At 28.4% G+C, this 22,631-nt stretch overlaps 4 protein-coding genes across 5 annotated transcripts; 2 read left to right on the plus strand and 2 right to left on the minus strand.

Annotated features, from left to right (window-relative positions):
* Positions 1-5,895: 5,895 nt before the first annotated feature.
* LOC113366324 (G2/mitotic-specific cyclin-B3-like) lies at positions 5,896-8,801 on the minus strand. Its single transcript, XM_026607913.1, has 7 exons — positions 8,666-8,801; positions 7,412-7,969; positions 7,155-7,302; positions 6,804-7,082; positions 6,587-6,742; positions 6,342-6,516; positions 5,896-6,169 (listed from the first exon to the last, which is right to left on the minus strand). Exons 2-7 carry the CDS (start codon positions 7,912-7,914, stop codon positions 5,997-5,999), a joined length of 1,434 nt encoding a protein of 477 aa, XP_026463698.1. The 5' UTR covers positions 7,915-7,969; positions 8,666-8,801; the 3' UTR covers positions 5,896-5,996.
* A 1,193-nt stretch (positions 8,802-9,994) lies between these two features.
* Positions 9,995-13,234, minus strand: LOC113366528 (zinc finger protein 2 homolog). Its single transcript, XM_026608151.1, has 8 exons — positions 12,973-13,234; positions 12,290-12,608; positions 11,596-12,182; positions 11,385-11,523; positions 11,170-11,253; positions 10,986-11,083; positions 10,800-10,892; positions 9,995-10,549 (listed from the first exon to the last, which is right to left on the minus strand). The coding sequence occupies exons 1-8, from the start codon at positions 13,138-13,140 to the stop codon at positions 10,163-10,165; spliced, it is 1,875 nt and encodes a 624-aa protein (XP_026463936.1). The 5' UTR covers positions 13,141-13,234; the 3' UTR covers positions 9,995-10,162.
* Positions 13,235-13,323: 89 nt separating this feature from the next.
* LOC113366527 (exosome component 10) lies at positions 13,324-17,752 on the plus strand. 2 transcript variants are annotated; one of them, XM_026608150.1, is made up of 14 exons: positions 13,324-13,501; positions 13,600-13,781; positions 13,847-14,051; positions 14,395-14,561; positions 14,971-15,301; positions 15,370-15,560; positions 15,656-15,812; positions 15,891-16,039; positions 16,119-16,281; positions 16,405-16,677; positions 16,752-16,949; positions 17,073-17,260; positions 17,297-17,567; positions 17,654-17,752. In XM_026608150.1, exons 1-14 carry the CDS (start codon positions 13,421-13,423, stop codon positions 17,741-17,743), a joined length of 2,646 nt encoding a protein of 881 aa, XP_026463935.1. In that variant the 5' UTR covers positions 13,324-13,420; the 3' UTR covers positions 17,744-17,752. The 2 variants fall into 2 exon arrangements, with proteins under 2 accessions (XP_026463935.1, XP_026463934.1); XM_026608149.1 differs by having other exon boundaries at positions 17,073-17,567.
* A 959-nt stretch (positions 17,753-18,711) lies between these two features.
* On the plus strand, positions 18,712-22,326 carry LOC113365962 (heat shock protein 60A-like). The gene is made up of 10 exons (XM_026607506.1): positions 18,712-18,924; positions 19,386-19,544; positions 19,616-19,775; positions 19,844-19,936; positions 20,066-20,148; positions 20,374-20,751; positions 20,879-21,068; positions 21,138-21,449; positions 21,531-21,709; positions 21,904-22,326. The coding sequence occupies exons 2-10, from the start codon at positions 19,386-19,388 to the stop codon at positions 22,075-22,077; spliced, it is 1,728 nt and encodes a 575-aa protein (XP_026463291.1). The 5' UTR covers positions 18,712-18,924; the 3' UTR covers positions 22,078-22,326.
* The last annotated feature ends 305 nt before the right edge of the window (positions 22,327-22,631 follow it).

A 22,631-nucleotide genomic window follows, 5' to 3' on the forward strand; every position in this document is an offset into this window, starting at 1 on the left:
CGTTTGATTTCAAAATGAACAAGTTTTCTAATATTACTCTTTTTTTGCTTTTGGCATTATTTTGTGTTTCGACCAGAGTTCTAGCGTCAGTTGAAAATCAAGGTATGTAACTGATGTTTGCATAAAACAGATAATATTTTCTATCTATCTATAAATTATAATATTTTATACTCAAAATTATTTTTAGGATTTGAATCGCCATTAATGGAGGCTGAAATTGGCCAAGGGGATGATCTTTCTTTAACCCGTTCCGTGCGCTACGTTTGCCCTTGGTGCAGCAAAAACCCGCCGCTTCTTTCTAAGTGCATTCGCTGGTGTCAAAACAGTGATCCTCCTTTTGATACTGGATACTGCGAGAGCGGCACTTGCAAGTGCAGAGATTATTAATTAATAAAAGGTGTTTACGTGCCGCATTCAAAATTTAAATTGAATTGAAGTGAATTTAATATTTACATTTAATGTATAAATTGAAAAAGCAACGACTAAAGTGTTTTGTGTTATTCTTAATTAATTTTTACATATTATATAAACATTGGACCTAATTGCAATTGGCTTTTTTACTTTAAGGAAAGTTCTAGCTTCTCTATATGAGTAAATAGAAAATAGTTGTTGAGGTACAAACATTTACTATTTACTTATTTCGAGAGAAAAGTTTTTGCTTTCTCTAAAAACTAATCAATGCGATTATAAATTGATAATTATCAATTGATATCTTTCAAAAATTCTTTTCCATTTTTAATTGAACGTATGTATAGATCAAAATATGTTTCCAATTGAAAATAAGCCCATCTCGGGCACTGCGGTGTGAAATGGATATAGGAAAAACTCACACTACTTCTTCCCTGAAACGAGTTCGATTTTAACGCAGCTAACAGACCTGCCCTAGGGCAGTACTGCCCATTATTATTTTATCTTTCAAACAGGCTTATAACATCTAATTGAATCAATTAGAGTCCACGAAACCGTGTTTAGAACATACAGGGTGCATGTTCTAAAAGCACTGCCTAAAATATTTCAAACTTTGCTAAATTTTGATAATTAAATCTCTTTTCCAAGGTCTCTAATATTTTCGGATGTTTGTTGAAACCATGGATATACCTTATCGCCATATTCAATAAAGTCGTCAAAAAAGTAAGCAATAAATTACAAAGTGTGAGCGCCACTACATATAAACATACATACATACTTCTTCCAATTTTGGTTAAACGATTTAGAATGGTTTGAGTAGTCGAAAAACATAAAATTAGAAGTCGGATTTTTTAACGAAAATATAAACTTTTTTCTTTGGGTGGTCTTGTACTGAAATCAGTTCTACTGAAAAGTTCTCTGAAATGATTATTTGAGTTCACGAACCTCATGAGCATTGGTATTATGCAAGAAGACATTTAATTAATTTCATTTCACAAGAAAAATGATAAATTTAATTATAATTATTGATTATCATTTTATAACAAACTCAGAAACTTTAAATCAGAATTTTTCTTTTTCAAATGATTGATTAATTTAATAATATCAGAAAAAATATAAACACATCCTGAATAATGAATCATTTTGTTTATGAAAACGCAATCATAAGACATTTTGATTTTATTTTTAATATTTAAAATCATAAAATATATTTAAAATTCTTATAATCTAAAAATTGAACCTGAAGTATTAACTTACCCTCGATAAATGATGCGCTATAATTTTGTTTTTGCATACGCTTGCCTGGCTGTAGATAGGAATTATATTGTAAATAGAAATTATCTATATATATATATATATATATATATATATATATATCAAGTTATATTTATAACGAATGTTATTATCATTCATACCACTGCCAGATTCGTACAGCGAATATCATACATATATTCAAAAGAGTTGCTTGATTTCAAAATGAATAAATATTCTGTTATTGTTTTTTTACTCTTGGCATTATTTTGTGTTTCTGCCAAAATATTAGCACCTGCCGATAATAAAGGTATGTAAAAAAGAGTGTATAGCTATTTGAGAAAAAATATTTCTTACCTATCCGATATCTCTATTGCGTGCCATTGAGATTTCTTTTGCTGTCTACTAATTATAATATTTTATACAGAAAATTATTTTTTAGGATTTAAATCACCATTCATGGAGGAACTAATTGACCAAGGCAATGATCATTTTTTAACTCGTTCCGTGCGTGATCCTCCTTGTCCTTGGTGCAGCCATAATCCTCCTACTATTTCTGGATGCATTAGCTGGTGTCAAGGACAAAAATTCGATACTGGAATTTGCGATAACAAAAAATGCAAGTGCCAAGATAACTAGGAAATAGAAGGTTTACATATTACATTAAAATAAAAAAAAATTAATACAAAATGTATATAAATTGAAATAAACTCACATTTAAATTGTTTCTTATTTCTTCTTATTTGTACCTAAAGTGACATCTTGCCTTAAGGCAAAAAATCGCTTTCACTAAAAACTAATCAATGAGGACTCCAACTGAAATATTTCATAATTAAAGAAGTAGAATTAGCAATTCGGATTATCTGGCAAAAGTATAAACTTCTTCTTCATGAAGTTAACGATAATATAAATATACACACTACACACTTTTTATTATTTTCGACAAACTGATTCGGATTCGATTTAAAATTAAAATTAACTTCCCGTTTTCGCAAAAACATCGAAAATGAAAATTTTTATATATCTTTACGTTTCAAAGGTTTTTGAACATTTTGGTATACCTTAGAAAAAATGGACGTTGGTGTGTGTTTTTTTATTGATGTGTGTGTAAGTGTGTGCGGATACAAATTTTCGTCGACGAATTCGGGAACACCGATCAACCGATTTGAATAATTCAAAAAACATTCGATTCTTATTGATAAGGAGACGTGCTGATTAGTTCTTGGCGAAGGCAGGTCTAGCCGTTCCAAAGATACGGGGCAAAAAGTGCCAAAAACGATAACTCAGTTTTTAAGAGAACGGAGCGTCCGATTTGAATAATTTAAAAAACATTTTACTTGTATTAATAAGATGAAGAACTGATCAAATTTTTGGAAATGCAGGTCCAGCGGTTATAGACTCTCAATAAAAATAAGTTTTAAAAAATATCATTTGGCGGTCAAAAATGTTTATTGGACATATGTACATCAAATTATCAGATATTTTATAAAGATTTTAATAATGTGTACACATTTTGTGTAATTTTTTTTTGGGTTCCAGCAATTTGTCTTAAAGCACGATGCCATGCATCCGACCAGTTTATTTATGGCTCATAACAACTTTAGAATTTCTAAAGTTTCTGGTTTGAAAAGTTTTTATTAAATTTCACTTACGCATGCTGGGGACCCCCAATAATCCATCCGCTTCCAACGTCGGCCAGGCTTTTCTTGAATCTGGTGCAAAATGGAGACGCAGTCTTTCACCAAAGGCTAGCATTTTCTTCATTATCACAGTCAGGAATTACACACATATACTCATGCATATGTTAAAAAAGCAACTGTGTACATAGATAATTTTATTTTAATATATTAAATACATAAATGTAGGACCAATTTTATTGTAGACTTAAGTTTATTGGCACAAGCATTCATCACCTCTGCAGTAACCAGATGTTCTTCCTTCTTTTCTACATTTGTCTGAGCATAAATCAATGTGAATATAAGAAAGAATTGGTGTTTGGCAAAGATTTGATCTTGAAAACATAACATCTCGCTTTAAGCGAGAAATGTAATCTAGAATAAAAGAAAATTTTAATGCATTGTTATAAATAGCATATAAAACCATGAATAATCTCTAACCTTTATTCGCGTTCCATTCGGAGGCTGAGCAAACATGAGTTGTATTCAATAAAACTGACAGTGAAACCCATAAGATTAAAATTAAATGTAGTATATTACTTTTTGACATATTTTCAAAATAATATTCGAATGAACTGTTTAATAGCTTCAATAAGAATAATACACTCGTCCTGTATTGTGACCATAGCAAAGTCAATGTTATTAATTGTTTACAAGGCCAAATCTTATCTACGGTATGCAATAAATCATAACTTTGTAAACAAAACACTAATAATTTTCCGAATATCAAATGCACATGCTTAAATAATTGATGAAAGATTTTTATCTTCCCGGAGGAGAAGTTCTCGCTAGAAAATTCGGCGATTTGCTCATTTTTTGCAATGTTTTCAGTCATTCTGAATCGAAACACCAAAATTATAAAAAGCATGGGTGATTCAACGTTTTTAAACGCACCGATTTCTAAAATATCGCAGCCATATGGATAAAACTCGAATTTGCGTTGATTAATTTTGCAAAACGATAGGTCGAGTTATCTTTATAGAATTGGAAGAAAATAGCAAAATTTTTCGCCAATACAGAACTATTTACAATATTCAAAAAAAAAAACGGAAGACATTAGTACCATTTGGAATCGTGCTCATTAGTTTTCGGTAAGGATTGGCCGGGGCGTAATTAATTATTCCTATTAAGATTCTGCGTAATTATTAGGATTTTTTTACCATTTTGATGAAATTTGGCGAATTGATAGAATGTATAACTTTAACGAAATATTATACACCTACAGCAAGTGGTTTAATTATAAAGTTCATTAAAGTTTAGAAAAATGGGCCACGCTTTTAGAAAATATACCGTTTATGTATTAGGCGCGTGTTTGTTTCCATTCAAAGATGTATTAAAGCTATTTAGTATTATTAATAATAATTGTACTAATACTATTTAAACTATTTATCATAAATACTTAATATGTTTAGCAAATTCGCATAAAATTAAATAATTTGCAATGGTTTCTCAAATTACATTGCCCTACAGAAACTTGCCTCAATGCAAAATTCCACCAATTAGTTATTTTATATTGTGCAATTGGAGTATTTTTTTACAATAGTGTAAGAAAATATTGTAATATACAATTATAAAAGGCGTTTGTATTCAGATATAATTCTTATAGTACATATAAGTATGCCAAATAAATATATTTGTGTTCTCAAACCATATTAAAAGTTTAAATAACATAAATCCCCACTCTAAATTAAATATTTCTCAACAGAATTTTAAATTTATATTTTTCTGCAGAATTCTGCTTTTGGTTGTTAGAGTTGTAATACTGAAACAGTTTTCTAAAAGTTTTTATAATGTGTAACAAGTATTATAAGTCCAAACAAATTGCTTTATGTGAAAAAAATTGTGATTATGTGATGTGTATCTATCAAATTATTTGACAGAATAATTTAGAAAGGCAATAACATTCAATGGTGGTTTCAGAGGTATGTACATTTTTAAGTACTAAATATATAGATACATATATATTGATTATTTGAAAAATAAAATTACAAGAACTAGTTGACAAACTCCAGCAACATTTTATTGAATGATTAATTTTTAATCAGAAATAAACTTATACAAAATGAAATTTTTACATAATATAACTCAATTTTCCAATTGAAGGGTTAAGCATTCATTAACACTAAGCATTTTTGTATTCTAAATTCACTTTATTTAACAATAAATAAAACTTAATTGAAGTTAATAATCATGGAATATTTGAGGAAACCACAGCAAATTACACTATTAATACACAAATTGATCTAATCATTGCACGAATGTCTATGGCAGTGTATTATACATTTTTCTAGCGACATTGAAATTGTGCAACATCAAATTATCACATTCCAATTTACAGAAAGTTTCGTGTACTTAAAAATAATTTCTATAAACTGTTTTAGATTGGAAACTTATGCACTAAATTAAAAATATTGTATTGATAATAAGGTGTGATTGCGATTTTAATATAAAACCTCACTTAACCTAGAATTAAGTTTATACATTATACACATCAGACTTGCTTAACAGCAACTATTAAAAATAAATCAAAAATGGCATATCAAAAATGATATCAAAGTAAATTGGCATATCAAAGTACAAGTATAAAATATTTCAACCTAATAAATAAAATGTTACTATAAAACTAAGTTTGTACAAAATAAAAATTGCAGAATATAAAACTTATTTCTCTTGTGATGATAATTGCTCATTCGTCAATAAAGGTGTTTTGGCAACTTCAAAGAATATCTTATGAGAATATTTATTTCGAACAGTGCTTAATGCTTGTTTTGGTTTAACCCTAAGGATATTATTGAGAAGGCACACTGTGGAAAATATTTCTTTTTCTGTATAACCTAGAAAGAGTATTATATTTTATATAAATTTCTAATATCTTAAATTCATTGTGCTTTTACATATTTTTTATATACTGCATTTGAAAAGCATGTAAACTTTATGACAACACGAAAACAATTTCAATCTTTCACTGCAAATGATAATTCAAAGTTACTGTAAAATTTAACATACCTGTATAGAATTCTAATACATTTGTCCATTCAGAAACTTTTTTCATTTTGATTGCCAAAAATAAAGCAGCGGCAGCTAATTTTGAATCACTGATTTTTATTGTATCATAGTCCATTAATGAAAATTCCAGAATAAAACGTGCAAGAGTCAGAGTGGGCATATTAACCTTTGTACACTAGAATAAATATAAACAATCTTTAGCATAAGTAATCTACATTAAATGAAGCCAGAAAATTCAAACTTACCCTAGCAAAACGCCTTAAGAATCTGTAGCTAAGAGGTATTCCTAAATTAAAATCAACCATTTTCAAGATATTCATCTCCATACGTAAGAATTCTCTCTGCAAATAAGCGCCATCACATATATATAAGAAATCCTCAACTAGTGGTGGAATTCTTTCCTAAAATATCAATATTTGATTAAATATTTGTAAACATAAAATTGTACACTAAGTAAATTACATCAAATTTAGCTGCAATGAAGAGTGCTGCAGCACCCAAAAGCTGTAGTTTATCTTTTGTTACTGTAACTTTGCACAAATATAAGTCAACAAGTTTCACTGCCAAATACAAGGTTTCATGATTCAATTCGAAACTTTCTTGAATTTCTACCATCCAATCTACAAGCAACGACCTCATCCATGGAGTGATGAATGTTTGCTTGGACATGTAATCATCCATGACAAAAGATGATTCTCTATCCCTTAAATATTGGAATATATCCATAGCATACTCTGAAACCTAAAAAACAATGTTTTTAATGGCATTGATTAAAAATGTTTATCTTGTAACAGTGAGCAAGAGCAAAATTACCTGAAAAACATCATGCCAATTTTCTTTATCATAATCATGAACACCATCAGGAACAATTCCAGCTCGAAGAATAGAAAGTCTGGATTGTTGTTTCACTGGTTTGGCCTCTTCAGCTTCTTTGAGTGTTGAATACTTAGATTCATTTGATCTAGAAATAAAAGCAATATTTAAAATCTTCAATAGCCATACCTTCAGCTATTAATTGTGTGGACAATTCACCAAATATCTTTAAACATTCAATGAAACTTCATACTTACATTTCTTCAACAGCAGAAACATATAAGCTATCTTCAGTCCTTTCAAATTCATTTGTAATTCGTCTAATATTTAATTTGGCTGCATCAGGCTTAAGATTTTCTTTTGGCTTTACAGCCGTAGTTGAAACGACAGAAGGGTCCTTAATAGACGCCCTAGTCAATATTTTGTTCAACCTTACAGTTGGTTGTAAAGGAATATTCTCTAAATTAGCTACATTTTGTTTAACAGATGTTGCTTTCAATGTAGTAATAATTTTATTCTGCAGCTTCTTAGTGACACCTTTCTTGTTTTCATGAATTTGGACATTATTAACATCATTAGTAATATCCCCGAATGCAGAACGTTTGGCAATTTGCTCCTTCCCCGGACTTGCATCAGCTTTACGCTTTCCTTTACATATTAAATTATTTGCAATTAAATTTTGATTTTGTGACCGAGTTAATATTCCCTTGCGATTAATATTTGCAGCTGGCAACAGAGTTGTAACTTTGGAAGGAGCCATCAAAAAGAATAAATATACCTCAGCTATGTACTGAGATTTGGGAAAGCTCTAATATCTGTAAAATAGAAAAAGAAATATGGAAGCCTGAAAAAATGTTTTATCGAGAAATTGAACAGCACAATTTGTTAGTATTTATCTGCATTGTAAAAAATGTCCACAAGATTTTGAAATTCTTATTCAACAAATAAACTAAAAACTATAGAAAATATAAGAAAAAGTTGTAGCTTATGAGTTGAGTTGAAACTCCATTGATGGGATTGTAAGGGCTTGAGTGAGAACTTACTGTTAATAATTCCTTCAACTTCCTAAACCTCAAAACACTTTTTTTAATATTTTAAAATAATAAACGTAATCATCTCACTTTCAACTAACTAAAAATATAAGTAAGCATACAATTTAAACGTAAATTGTATCTTGTAAAAATATCAATTGATTACAGCTGATACACCCTGAAGGAAAACTAATGTAACCACTAACTTTCCCGCTTAGTTTGGGGTAAGGGTAACGAACTAATATAAAGTGGATATTTTTATGAAGGATAAATAATTCGACCTTAAGAAAACAAGTAAATGCTAATAACACAAGCTGATTCCAGCCACAAAACATGCAATTGTTTAATTCAGTTCTTATTCACGATGACCGTTACAACGGCAACCTATCAGACAATTAATGTCGTTGCATATTAGTCACATTTCTTTTATCAAACGTTTTATAACTAAATTTAGCAGCATGCATTAAAGAAGTATCTTACCTTTAAAACTGCATGAAACTTGAACTATTTAATTTTATTTTCCAAAATGTATGAGCAATCACTGTCGTTTTAGTCGTTTGGTTCAGTTTGGCGTTTTAGATTATGGTGGAAAATGTCTGTTCTTGGTAAAAATGTTGCCAGGTGTTAAAATATTTCGCTCGCTTTTGTTCGGGATTAAAATCGCGCCTACTAACGAAACAGAATATAAATTAAATTTTAACTGTAGTATTTTAAATTTATATAACTTTTTAGAATATAAATTAATATAACTATTCTTGTAATATTTCTTCTTTAGAATGATCGATCGAAAATTGCATTTTTGTTTATATTAGAAAATTATTCTTGGCATGATAATGATGAAAATAAACCAATTCTTGAATCATATTGTATTTCACAACAAAAATAAATTCAATATTTTTTCATTTCAGAAATAGTTTTGAATTAAATTAATATATCAATAAAAATATTGTACTCTAAATCTTCTATTTCATATTTTTAAATTTGAAGATTATTTTCTATTTAATATATAAAAATTGTAGATTTTTCTATTCATTTCAATATCAATATTTAAAAATGGTTAAAATATATTATTTTCAAAAATCATTAAAAAAAAGTCAATATCTATAGTAATTTTAAAATAATTATGGCCTGGCTATTCAACTTTTGAGAATCATGCTGGGCATAAAGTATAAATAAGAAGATACATGTCTGTTATTAATAATTTATTCTATTTGATTTAGAACAAATTACAATATTCATTAATTAGTAATTAAAATTTTAGATCAGTACTCAATTTTTTCTTAGCAAAATTATATATATACATAAAGTCTATCAACTTATTCTCTAATAATAATTTACTGAACTTTATTATGATTACTTAATTTAATTTATCATGAAATGATACATCATTTGACTTATGATAAGCTAATCAATTGATACAAGTATAATTTAAATCTACATCTTATAAGTATAATTGATATATTTCAAATGTGATGGAATTATCATAATAAAGCAAAAACTTATCAAAAGTAAAGTTTTCAAAAATGAAAATATCTTTAATAATACTATGATTTAAATATGATATTCATAGAATTAAATAATATAATTAAAATTTTGAAATCTCACATTTCTATATAAATATATAAACTTACAATCTTAAATCTACAAATTCAAGGAGACAGAAAACTTCACTTATTCACTGCATTGTGAATATTTTCTTATGAAAAGAATTACAAAATCACATACTTTTTAAAAGTACTATATCTTTTTGTTTGCACAATCCATTTTAATGTCACATTTTAATTGGCACCCAATTAAAAATATCTCATAAATATATTTTATCAACTATTATTTTGAGAAGCGGTTTGTATACAAATATATTGTACATGTATTACAGACTGAGGTACATTCACAATAATAAAATGTAATACATACTTCAATACAATGTGTATCATTCTGCAATTTGCATCATCAAGGCTAAAATACTTTATTATCATTTCAATTTTGTTGCATAGCAGTCATAAACTGCACAACATGTGCAGATTGTGGTACAACTGCTACCACAGCTGGGGTATGCAAAGTAGTTGGTATTGCAGGCACCGGTATTGTCTGGTGCATTTTACTATGAGTCTTTAAAGCACTGGATTGTTGGAATGCATGGCCACAAACATTACAAACATAAGGACGTTCACCAGTATGAGTGCGGGTGTGCGAGACTAAATCACTCTTTTGAGCAAAAGCTCTTTCACAATAGGTGCATGCATAAGGCTTCTCTCCTGTGTGTGTCCTACGATGATTTTTCAAAGTACCCAGAGCTGTAAATCTCATAGGACAAAACTCACAAGCATATGGCTTCTCACCAGAATGTATTCTTTTGTGTTTAACCTATATGGAAATTAAATGATACAATCAATCAATAATCTCTTCTAATTAACAATATTAAATGCGACAAATATTATATCAAAATTTACTCCACATGAATAGAACTATATGAAATTTGGTAAAAATTGTACAAAAATAACTATTTTGATGATAGTGACTTGTTCAGTTATTTTATTCACAATAACAATAACTATTTTATTAATAAATCAATCAATTATTAAATTCATTTTTGGAAAATATCTTTAAGACTTACCAATGAACTTGAGGTTGTAAATCCGGTACCACAAACATCACAAACAAATGGATGATCACCGGTGTGTTTGCGCAAATGGGCATCCAATTCTCCCTAAAATTAAATGATATTTAATAACAATCATAAATATATATATATATATATATATATATATATATATATTGTATAATCTTTGATATTACTTACTTTACTAACAAAACTGTAACCACAAGTAGGACACTTAAAAGGTTTCGTTTGATTGTGACGCATGACATGCTGTTTTAAATTTGTGTTCTGACTAAAACCTGCAAATATAGAGATTGAAGACAAAATTGTCATTACATTCAAAACTTACATGTATGTCTGAGCGAATAATATGAGTTTTTCTTACCTTTACCACAAATTGAACACAAAAATGGTTTTTCTCCACTGTGAGTCCTGAGATGATCTTTTAATGTAGATAACATATTAAATCCTTAAAAAAAAAACAATTTCAGTTAGCAGAGATTAATATAAATTACATAAATAGTGATAGTTAGAAAATTATACATTTCATTAAATTAAATTTTTAACATTTAAAAGTATATTATAAAGAGCTTTACTTACCTTTACTACAATGTGGACAAACATGTCGCTTCATTCCTGTATGATTATTCATATGCAAAGCAAGTTGATCTGGTCTTGAAAATGTTCTATGGCACAATTGACATTTATTAGCTTTGGTTTTATCATGGGTCAACAGATGCTACAATTATAATATTTGTTAGTCTTATTTTTACAGATAAGTTAATTAACAAAACCAAATTAAAAAACACACCTGTGATAAATTTTTTCTTCTATTGAAAACTTTATCACATACAGTACAAGGAAACTCTTTCTGCCCTCTTGTATTAGGGTCTATATGTTTGGTCATGTGAGCTGCATATGATTTTTGTTTTGGAAATTCTTTGTCACATACTTTGCATTTAAACTTTTTATCATCCAAATTAATTACACCTGGGGCCTCTTCAATTTTCACTTCAACATTACCAGTCAGATCATGATCACTGTCATTTTCTTGTTCAAATTCTGGAGCAATTTTTACTGTAGCATTTCCATCATGAGCAGATTTTATATGTCGATATATATTTTTTTCTCTAACAAATTTCAATGTACATTCAGAGCATTCGTACTTTTGAGCATTTTTTGTCCTAAATCCCATAAAGTCTTTTCCAGCATCATTGTCAATGCACTTTTTCATATGCTTTTGTAGTAATTCAGATCTTGAGAAAGTTTTACAGCAGTTTTTACATTCGTGAGATGATTCTCCATGTGAAACTGATACATGACGTTTTAAATATCGTTCGCTTGAAAATGTTTTCTCACATAGCTCACAACTCACTGTTTTATCTTTTATTGTCTTGCCTAAGAATAAATAATTAATTTATATATAAATATTTTCATTTGAATCTAATCTATGTTAAAATTAAAATTACAAAAAGTACTATAGTGATAAACAAGATAATACATACTGCTGGCATTCCAATCTTCGTCATCATCATCATCATCATCATCAACATCATCATCAGACTTGTTTGAAAAATCATCAAATTGTTTAACTTCGTCCATAAGTTCAGATTTTACTGCATAGTCTTCAAATTGTTCTACAGAATTAGTTGTTGATTGTGTCTCTTTTTTTATTGAAGACTCTTGAAGAGCATTATTCTTTTGAACTAATTTCCGAAAGGTTGCATCAGATTCTTCACAGCGTTGTTTAAATGTATAAGCGGAACTAATTTGATTAACACATTGCAAACAGATTTTTGATGGCAATCCATCATTCTCATCAACCTGGAAAAATAAAGTAAAGCATAACTCTGTGTGATAAATTTTAATAATGAACTTGGAGCAAAAACAGACATCAAAATCTTTTATCAAACTTATTGCAACCAATTTCCACTATATACAGATAACTAATCATTCAATAAAAGCAAAAAATATGAAATCTGGTAAACATCCCTTATTATTTATAATATGTGTAAACATAATATAATATAATATAATATAATATAATATAATATAATATAATATATATATATATATATATATATATATATATATTTACTTATATATGTTTGCATGTATAGATTTTCACAGATGACCAAATTAACGTCAAAACAAATAAATACCGTAACTAAGTTTATTGTTTATATACCTGAACTGTTGTAAACGACATCAACATTTCTGTTATTCGAGGCACAGATTCTCCAAAAGTGGAGTCGGTCAAAAACACCGATTTCATTTCTTCTGTTTCTACCATACAAGCCCTACACATCTTTTCCATATCAATCTGTTTATAATCATCATCTGAATCCAATTCCATGTTTGTTATTTATTTAAAAAACAAAAATATTAATATGAGTTCACTCAACCAAACGTCAGTTTAAAAAATACACACAAACTTTTTGTTTAAGTTTGATATTCATTATATACACAACATAAACTAGAATCGCGAAACATTCGCCATTTTGTATCAATTGACAATGAATTCGTATGTTGGCGACACTATTATAGTATTTTTGAAACATCGTGCTTTTAATTTGACGTTTTAGAGGTTATGGGCTGATGAATATTTTTGTATAAAGAAATTATTTATATGAAAGATGGAAAATAATACAAGCATAAAAGAAGAAAACAAAAGCATTAATTTGCAAGATGATGGAGTGTTTGATGAATTTATTAAGGTACTTTTATAATTTATTACTGTTTACAAATTGATACTAATACTTGATGCAAAAAGTTAACAGTCTTGATAGTTTATTTCTATTTGTGTAAATTATAGAGTGCTCATCGGAATATAGCAGCAGCTATTAGTATCTCAAACTCTTTTCCCCAAGATCAATCATGGGATTTACACGCAGCTCATCCAGCTTTCGTGAGTGCTATGAGCCAGATGGAGAAATTGACCACCAGTTTAATGGCTCGAGTTTTAAAACAGGAACGTGTAAAAGGAAATCTGCATGAGTATGTGTCTTATAATATGTAATGTATATATTTTGTATTTACTATTTAATTTTTCTTTATTACAGTCAAGATACTGATGAAAAATATGATTTAGTATTAGTAGCTAATGATGCATTATGCGAAAAAATAGGAAGTAATTTAGATGAACTTTCTGGGAAAACAAAGAGCTCTGCTCCAGTTTTAATTGAAAGTAGCATAAGTACTAATGAAGTTATAAAATCTTTCTCTAGCACTGGAACTGGAAGCTGGAACAGAAAAAGCACTTCTACTGTAAGTATAATAATTGTAATGTTCAATGATGATAGAATGTTTATAAATAAATATTTGAATCATATTAAAAACCAGCATTATAAGATAATTGTTATAAAAGGTCAGATTAAAAATATGTATGATCTATGCAAGATATACTGAATGAATAATGTACATTATTAATTTTATGGAGCAATTTTTATGTCTTACTGAAATTTATTTGTGGTTATTTATTTACATATTTATGTATATATAAACTTGTTTATTTTTCTTCTCATTGATACTTTAAAATTATTATATTTAATACAATTAGAATTAATATATAATATTGATATCTCTTAACACTATCATTACATTATTAAAGGAATCCAAGGGAGATAAAATTCGTCTTCTATCTGCCCATAATATTCAAAAGCCGCAGTTAACATTCAAGGATAAGGTTGATAATTCAAATACTAAACTATTTGTACCTAAAATTACAGATAAACCAAATAGCAAAAAACCATTAGCATTGGAAATCAATGAAGAAGGGTGAGTAACAGTAAAATGTGTAGAGAGAATTTTGTTTTAATTTTTTAGTGTAATATACATGCACACAAACCCATATTACTTATTTAACGTTTTAGATAATATTTATTGTACTATATATTATGACATGTAGTCTTGTCATTATCATTACAACACATATTCTACAAACTTAACACAAGCATATATCAATAAACTTGGTAGAAATTATAATTTACTAAACTGAATATTATTATTTTGTTTTAATTGAATATAATAAAATTGAAAAAATAGATAGTTAATTAACAGTTACTTTAGAAATTGTAACAAGATTTTATTTAATTAATATAATAGTTTAATTATATATGTAATAATAATTGAATCATCTATTTCGATCACATTTTATATTTTTTATAATATTTCCATTATTCAATAGGTATACACATCCTTATGATTTTGAATTAGAAAATTTTCAAGCGCCAGAAGATCAACTTACTACTGTGGAACCGATATCTCCACCGCCAATTGAAAAAACTCCTTTGATTTATGTAGACAATGAAAAGTCACTAAATTCTATGTTGAGAGATCTCCTTAATGTGAAATTATTTGCTGTAGATTTAGAACATCATTCATATAGGACTTTCCAAGGCATAACTTGCTTAATGCAGATATCAACAAGAACTTGTGATTACATCGTTGATACATTGATTTTAAGGGATAAGTTAGAAATTTTAAATGAAGCTTTTACAAAACCAGATATTGTTAAGGTAATAATACAGCTACAGCTAATATAATGTAACTCAGTAAAATTATTAATTTTTTTGAATAATTCTAGATATTTCATGGAGGCGATCTGGATATAATATGGTTGCAAAGAGACTTGGGATTGTATGTGGTGAATATGTTTGACACGCATCAAGCTGCAAAGGTGCTTGAATTTCCTAGATTATCTTTAGCATTTTTATTAAATCATTATTGTTCTGTTGATGCCAATAAACACTTTCAGTTGGCAGACTGGAGAATGAGGTGGGTAATAATATCAATCACATTATACACATAAAATAAATATTCAAACATAACTTAAGTATCATCACAGTTAAGTGAACTATTATATGTTTCAGACCTCTCCCAAAGGAGCTCATATTATATGCTCGTCAAGATACACATTATTTGTTATATATTTATGACAATATAAAAAATGAATTAATTAGCAAAGCAAATGGGAAGACTAATATATTGGAAAGTGTTATTTCAAAAAGTACAGAAGTTTGCAAAGCAGTAAGTATTTCACGTTCCAAAATGTTTTACGATTATGATGGAATGGCAATATATTTCTAAAATATTTTAATGTTTTAGGTATACATTAAACCAAAACTTAGTGACAATAGCCATCTAAAATTTTATATTAAATCCAAAAGAATGTTTGACAATAGGCAATTATTTGCACTGAAAGAAATATATAATTGGAGAGATAAAATTGCACGTGAAGAAGATGAAAGTACTGGGTAATCATCTTCTAAATGTGAACTGAAATATTTAGTTTATTGTTTTATAACTTAGTGGTAAATTTTAATTTTTTAATAGGTATGTTTTGCCCAATCATATGTTGCTACAAATATGTGAAGCATTACCTAGAGAAATGCAAGGAATATTAGCTTGCTGCAACCCAATTCCTCCTTTGGTGCGACAAAATTTAATGCTGCTGCATCAAATAATTCTTAAAGCTAGAGAACAACCTTTAATAAAGGTATATTATTGTAATAATATTATTCTAAGACTTTAGTTATCTTATTAACTTAAATATTTTACTGAATATTAATTCAAACAAGAATTATTTTACAATATTTTTGATCCCACGTGATACTTATAGCCAATTCTCAAAGAGGAAATAAGGACAAGAGGCCCAGAACAAAAATCTGGAGCAATAAATTTGGATGGCCCGTTGCATTGTCCGCATGATCTATCTCAGCAAATTGAGTTTCGAGATGATTTGCCAACATTATTAGGAGATCTAAATAACATTAATATGGAAAAATGCTTTGCTCATAATGTTTTAGCTCAGAAAGAAGTTTCTTCAATATCAAAAAGTATAATATCTGAAAAACCCAAACTGTCTATTTTTGGTTCTCCAGAACATTCTGAGGTAATCTCTTTATTCACATGCTTGCAAACATTGATAGAACATTCATTTTAAAATATATATTATTTTTATTTTAGTATGAAGAGAAGAACCACAGTTTGCTGCTTAAATTACAAAAGACCAACTTTGTCAGCCCATATCAGAGATATAAATCTGTTCGACCATTCGTGGAATCAATTGAAAAGGATTCGATAAATAGTGATGAAAGCAAAGGAAATACTGCTAATGCTAATGAACCAGTACTTTCTGAACAGGATAAGGAGAGCATTGCAAGAGTAGGCATACTTATATGTTTAAGGATATATATGAATATATAGATAAAGGATATAATTCAAGGGTCAAATACAAAGCAAGTATTTGTACCAAATGCAAGGGTCTTATTGAATCTTTTGTTTTAGGTTAAACAACATTTTGAAATATTAAGTAAAAACACAGTTCAAGAAGTGGCAGCAACAACATCTCAATCATATTCACCACAACCAGAATTAACTAAAGCTCCTAATAAATTAGATCATACAACACCCTTGCGGATGCGAAGAAAACGGAAAAGAGTTGACTCAGTGGACAATACAGATTACAATCATGATCAAACATCATCAAATGTTGTTAACAATCAGAGTGGTCAAATGTCATCAAATGATATTAGTGAGACTGGTAATATGGGAGATCAATCATTATCAAATGATGTTAACATATCTTACAATGAACAAGAACAAACAGAAAAAGGCTCCAATAGAAAAAGAAAGAGACGTCCAAAGAAGAATCCTCATCAAAATAGTCAACAAATGGATTTCAAGGCATTTGATTATGGTTCAGTTGATTTTCAAAAATACCACGGAGGTTCTCAGCAAACCTCAAAACCTGATGAAGTAAAAACCAAATTTAATGGAAAGGTATTAATAAAATTAATATATATATATATATATATATATATATATATATATTAAATACATACATTATTATTTTTTATTTATTTTAGGGCAAAAATAAATTCAATGGCTACCGTAACAATAAAAGCCTTACGTTTGGTAAAAACAAAGGAAAAAATAATAGGAATTGGAAATCCTAAGTTCACACATATGACTTTATATTATTATAATTATAATTTTTATATTGTTATAAAAAAAATTATATAATGATTGTAAATATGTAAAAATAATGATTTGAAAACATATTTTTTTCAATATTTGTTATATTTTTAAGTGATATAAAATTATATTTGCATTTCCGTGTTTTTATTTAAATTTAGTAAACAATTGTATTCATAATTTAGAAATTAAAGATAAGTGCTCCTGTTCCATCCCCTTTTTAGTTTTAAATTTCATAAAAATTAGTCAGTGAAACAAGAATTATTTATTGTCCTGAATTTTGCTTATAGAACCATATTTTCTTCATTAAAAATTATTAGCTAAATAGTTATTTTAATATATCATTTTGTTATGAATATGAAATCCATTGTAAATATTTTTTAATACAAGTTTTAAAAAGTTTTTGGTACATTTCCTTGCAAAATTAATGAATGAAATAATTAATTCAGCAAAAACTAGGAAAATTGATATCTAAAAGCGCATAATTCGATTTTTAATGCATGCATAAAGAATATAAATATATGTATTAGTTTAGATCATTCTATAAAACTAAAATAAATAATCCAGTTAATTTTTATAATCACATTACAACCCACATAAATCACATTAAGTACAATTAATAATTAGTTTCTATTTATTTAAATAAATTTATGTATAAAATTAATATCTTTAGAATTTACAGAATATCAATTAATTTAAATAATTTTATTTTATATTTATTTATATATATTTAATATTGTAATAAATATAGCATTTTCTAGAACTTTGTTGAATCAAGAATTATGATTTGAATTTCGCGCGTTCATTTTTCTCTAGTAAATTCTAGAATCCTGTTCCATTTTTGTGATTTCTCCCCAATTTGTTAATATATTTTATTGTATATCGGCAATACACTAAATATTTATAAAGAAAATAGAACGAAATACTATTTAATGTTATCGTTAAATTAATATAAGATTAAAAAACTTATTTAAAAATAATCTGTATTCTAGAAATATCGAAAAATATACACCATAACGAGGTGTGCTAGTGATCGAAGCAAGCGCCCATGCGTACTTCGATTGAAATTCTAATCAGACTGTAGAACAAAATCTGATATCGTGTTTTGTGCAAGCCGGGTAGAAATTTAATTTGTGTGTAATTATTTCGAATAATTTTTAAGGTAAGTTATAATTTTAATAAGTATATTTAGAAGCGACTTTGCACGATAGAAAATAAATTTCTTTGTTCAAGTTTTATCTGATTAATTGATCATCCGAAGTCCAAGTTCAGTCGATCACAATTCTAATAGGATAGTGTTTTAATAGATTTAATACAAGTTTAAAGGTTAATCTTAAGTTTCTAACGTTTTTCTATGAGATATTACATGAATTTGCTGACGTTTTTGCCTTTTTTCATTAATTTGTGAAATTAACCTTACTTATTGCGTCATACTACATGTGTTCGGGGGCTGAATTAATAATTTTCCTACTGCATGTGAAATGTTATAGTTTATTTACTTTCACCTAATTTATCAAATCTTAAGTAAATCTAATCTAACTAATTAGATTTACTCAAATTGGAAATATTTATTACCACGCCGACATGAAACATGAATTCATTAATTTATTATTACCTTTATAGATGCATCGTCTTCCAAGTGTATTACGTAGCACTGCTTTCCGCCAGCTATCAGCACGATCATACGCAAAGGATGTTCGTTTTGGCCCAGAGGTTCGTGCCTTGATGTTGCAAGGTGTAGACATTTTAGCTGATGCTGTTGCTGTTACAATGGGGCCTAAGGTAGTAGTTAAAGATACACATTACATCATGTTAAATTGATAGTTTTTTACAAAACCTGTTTCTCTTACTAGGGCCGCAATGTCATTTTGGAACAAAGCTGGGGTTCACCAAAGATCACTAAGGATGGAGTCACTGTAGCGAAGGGTATTGATCTCAAGGACAAATTTCAGAATATTGGGGCCAAATTAGTCCAAGATGTAGCTAATAACACCAATGAAGAAGCTGGTGATGGTAAGCTTGAAATATTATGATTTGTTTTCAAATTATTCATTTCTTCAAGTAAATGAATATTCTTTTAGGTACTACTACTGCTACTGTGCTTGCCAGAGCTATTGCAAAGGAAGGCTTTGAAAAAATATCTAAAGGAGCAAATCCCATTGAAATCAGACGAGGTATATATAAAATAATATATTAGATATATAGAAAATATACTTTTTCTATAGATTTTTTTTTTAACACTTTAAAGAAATAATTTTATGTGATTTTATTTTGTGTGAAACTTAAAGAATTTATTTTTATAGGTGTTATGCTGGCTGTTGATGCAGTCAAAGAATCTTTGAAAGGAATGTCGAAGCCTGTTACTACCCCGGAGGAAATTGCACAAGTATGAAATATAATTTGATCAATATTTATTAGTTTTCGCTTACTTAAATAAATATTATATGGGATTTAGTAAAAGCTACAATTTAACATATAATTGATAAAGTTTTGATGAAAATTGATTCAGTTTTTTTGAAAAAAAAACTATGTTCTAAATTAGTAATGTCTGAACTTCTGTATTCAAAATAACTTGTTATGAAATTAAAATTGTCTATTTTGATTTATCTAGGTTGCTACCATTTCTGCCAATGGAGACAAAGCTATTGGAAAATTGATCTCAGATGCAATGAAGCGTGTTGGAAAGGAAGGTGTAATAACGGTTAAAGATGGAAAAACTTTACATGATGAACTTGAGGTCATTGAGGGCATGAAGTTTGATAGAGGATACATTTCACCTTACTTTATGAATTCCAGCAAAGGTGCTAAAGTAGAATTCCAAGATGCCTTAGTTTTGTTCAGTGAACAAAAAATTAGCTCAGTTCAAAGCATTATTCCTGCTTTGGAACTTGCAAATACACAAAGAAAACCTTTAGTTATCATTGCTGAAGACATTGATGGTGAAGCATTGAGCACTTTAGTTGTAAACAGACTGAAAATTGGACTTCAGGTTAGAAGTTAATAGTTTTAACTCAATCAACATCTAAAAATTTTTATTACATAGAAAAATAACTTGATTATTAATTTATTGTTTTATAAATGGCATTTAATATGCAATTTTTTTAATTATTTTATAGGTTTGTGCAGTAAAAGCACCTGGATTTGGAGACAATCGTAAGAACACATTGGTAGATATGGCTGTTTCTACTGGTGGTATTGTATTTGGTGATGACAGCAATTTAGTCAAACTTGAAGATGTGCAGCTTTCTGATCTTGGCCAAGTTGGGGAAGTAGTAATTACTAAAGATGATACTTTACTACTTAAAGGTATAGCTTGTAACGAATAAAATTCAATATTTATTGATTTAAAAAACTAATAAATTTGTCATTTATTAGGCAAAGGAAAGAAGGAAGCTATTGACAATAGATGCCAAAGATTGCGTGATGAAATAGCACACTGCTCCGGTGAATATGAAAAAGAAAAATTACAAGAACGATTGGCTAGAATTTCAGCTGGAGTAGCTGTTCTTAAAGTTGGAGGATCAAGTGAAGTAGAAGTCAATGAGAAGAAAGACAGAGTTAATGATGCCCTAAATGCCACCAGAGCCGCTGTTGAGGAAGGAATTGTACCTGGAGGTGGCACTGCTCTTTTGCGTTGCATTCCAAGCTTATCTGAACTGAAAGCAGGAAATGAAGACCAATCAACAGGTTAATATTAGTACTGACTTAATAATTATATTTATGACTAAGTTTGTAATAAAAAATATTTTTTACTTAAAATGTTTATAGGCATTGACATTGTTAAGAGAGCATTGCGCATGCCTTGCATGACCATTGCTAAGAATGCCGGTATGGATGGTTCTGTTGTTGTTGCTAAAGTAGAAGAAAATACTGGAGAATTTGGCTATGATGCTTTACACAATGAATATGTGAACATGATCGAAAGGGGAATTATTGATCCCACTAAAGTAAGTAATTTATTCAAAGTGTATTATGACAAACATAACACTCAAAGCCTTTTTCATAAAATAAAACTACTGATGAATTTTATTACTGAGTAATTATTTAAGTAATTTAATTGTAAATGAATTGATTCTTCAATATTTCATTTAATTTTCTATTATCAATTTACATATTTTCTACATGTACCATTAATTTTCAGGTTGTTCGAACTGCTTTAACTGATGCTTCTGGTGTAGCATCATTGTTAACAACTGCAGAAGCTGTGGTCACAGAAGTTCCAAAAGAAGAACCTGCAAACCCAATGGCCGGAATGGGCGGCATGGGTGGTATGGGAGGAATGGGAGGCATGGGTGGAATGGGAGGCATGATGTAAATTGATTTTCATCTGCAGCTCCAATTTTATATCTAAGTTGTCATAGAAGCTTGTAAGTTTTATTATCCAATTTTCCTCGAAATCATTTGTATATAAGATTTTAACTTTCCTTTTTAGAATTAACTTGATATAGATATAAGATTAAGAGGAGAATTGAATAACAAAATTTCTAGTATAGTGGTCATGTCATGTTTAGTTAAATTCATAAATTATCAAATACAAAAAACATTGCCAGTCAAAATGTCCAAATAGTGAAATATGAAGCTTTGTTTTAAAAGGTTGATATTTACTAAATTATGTATAATACATTGTCAAATTCTATATATAAAATGAAGTTTTAATATTTCATTCTAGTTATTATGTTTTAACGTAAGCATTTGAGTTTTATGAAGGTTACTGCCATTTATGTAAGAGTTATCACCTTTTTGACTGTTTAAACCATGCTTATGTTAAATGATTTTAGTTGTTTAGTAAATATAGATGATATCACAAATTTTGTTAAAATAAATTGTTACGTTTTGGTAAACAATTGTTTTATTAATATTAAATTTACT

Source organism: Ctenocephalides felis, unplaced genomic scaffold, assembly GCF_003426905.1.
Source record: "Ctenocephalides felis isolate EL2017-DRISC unplaced genomic scaffold, ASM342690v1 CF-g0.4_SCAFFOLD_01170, whole genome shotgun sequence".
NCBI lineage: Eukaryota > Metazoa > Arthropoda > Insecta > Siphonaptera > Pulicidae > Ctenocephalides > Ctenocephalides felis.

Excerpts from the sequence above, each read along its gene's own strand:
- LOC113366324 (XM_026607913.1), bottom strand. The coding sequence starts at position 7,914 with ATGGCTCCTTCCAAAGTTACAACTCTGTTGCCAGCTGCAAATATTAAT. Across the intron at positions 7,083-7,154 it reads ATTGGCATGATGTTTTTCAG|GTTTCAGAGTATGCTATGGA; the intron begins GTAATTTTGCTC and ends ATTGTTTTTTAG. Across the intron at positions 6,517-6,586 it reads TCTTAAGGCGTTTTGCTAGG|TGTACAAAGGTTAATATGCC; the intron begins GTAAGTTTGAAT and ends TATTTATTCTAG.
- LOC113366528 (XM_026608151.1), bottom strand. The coding sequence starts at position 13,140 with ATGGAATTGGATTCAGATGATGATTATAAACAGATTGATATGGAAAAG. Across the intron at positions 12,183-12,289 it reads CGAAGATTGGAATGCCAGCA|GCAAGACAATAAAAGATAAA; the intron begins GTATGTATTATC and ends ATTTATTCTTAG. Across the intron at positions 11,254-11,384 it reads TTGTCCACATTGTAGTAAAG|GATTTAATATGTTATCTACA; the intron begins GTAAGTAAAGCT and ends TTTTTTTTTAAG.
- LOC113366527 (XM_026608149.1), top strand. The coding sequence starts at position 13,421 with ATGGAAAATAATACAAGCATAAAAGAAGAAAACAAAAGCATTAATTTG. Across the intron at positions 13,782-13,846 it reads GTAAAAGGAAATCTGCATGA|TCAAGATACTGATGAAAAAT; the intron begins GTATGTGTCTTA and ends TCTTTATTACAG. Across the intron at positions 16,950-17,072 it reads ATAAGGAGAGCATTGCAAGA|GTTAAACAACATTTTGAAAT; the intron begins GTAGGCATACTT and ends CTTTTGTTTTAG.
- LOC113365962 (XM_026607506.1), top strand. The coding sequence starts at position 19,386 with ATGCATCGTCTTCCAAGTGTATTACGTAGCACTGCTTTCCGCCAGCTA. Across the intron at positions 19,937-20,065 it reads TCCCATTGAAATCAGACGAG|GTGTTATGCTGGCTGTTGAT; the intron begins GTATATATAAAA and ends TTATTTTTATAG. Across the intron at positions 20,149-20,373 it reads CCCCGGAGGAAATTGCACAA|GTTGCTACCATTTCTGCCAA; the intron begins GTATGAAATATA and ends TGATTTATCTAG.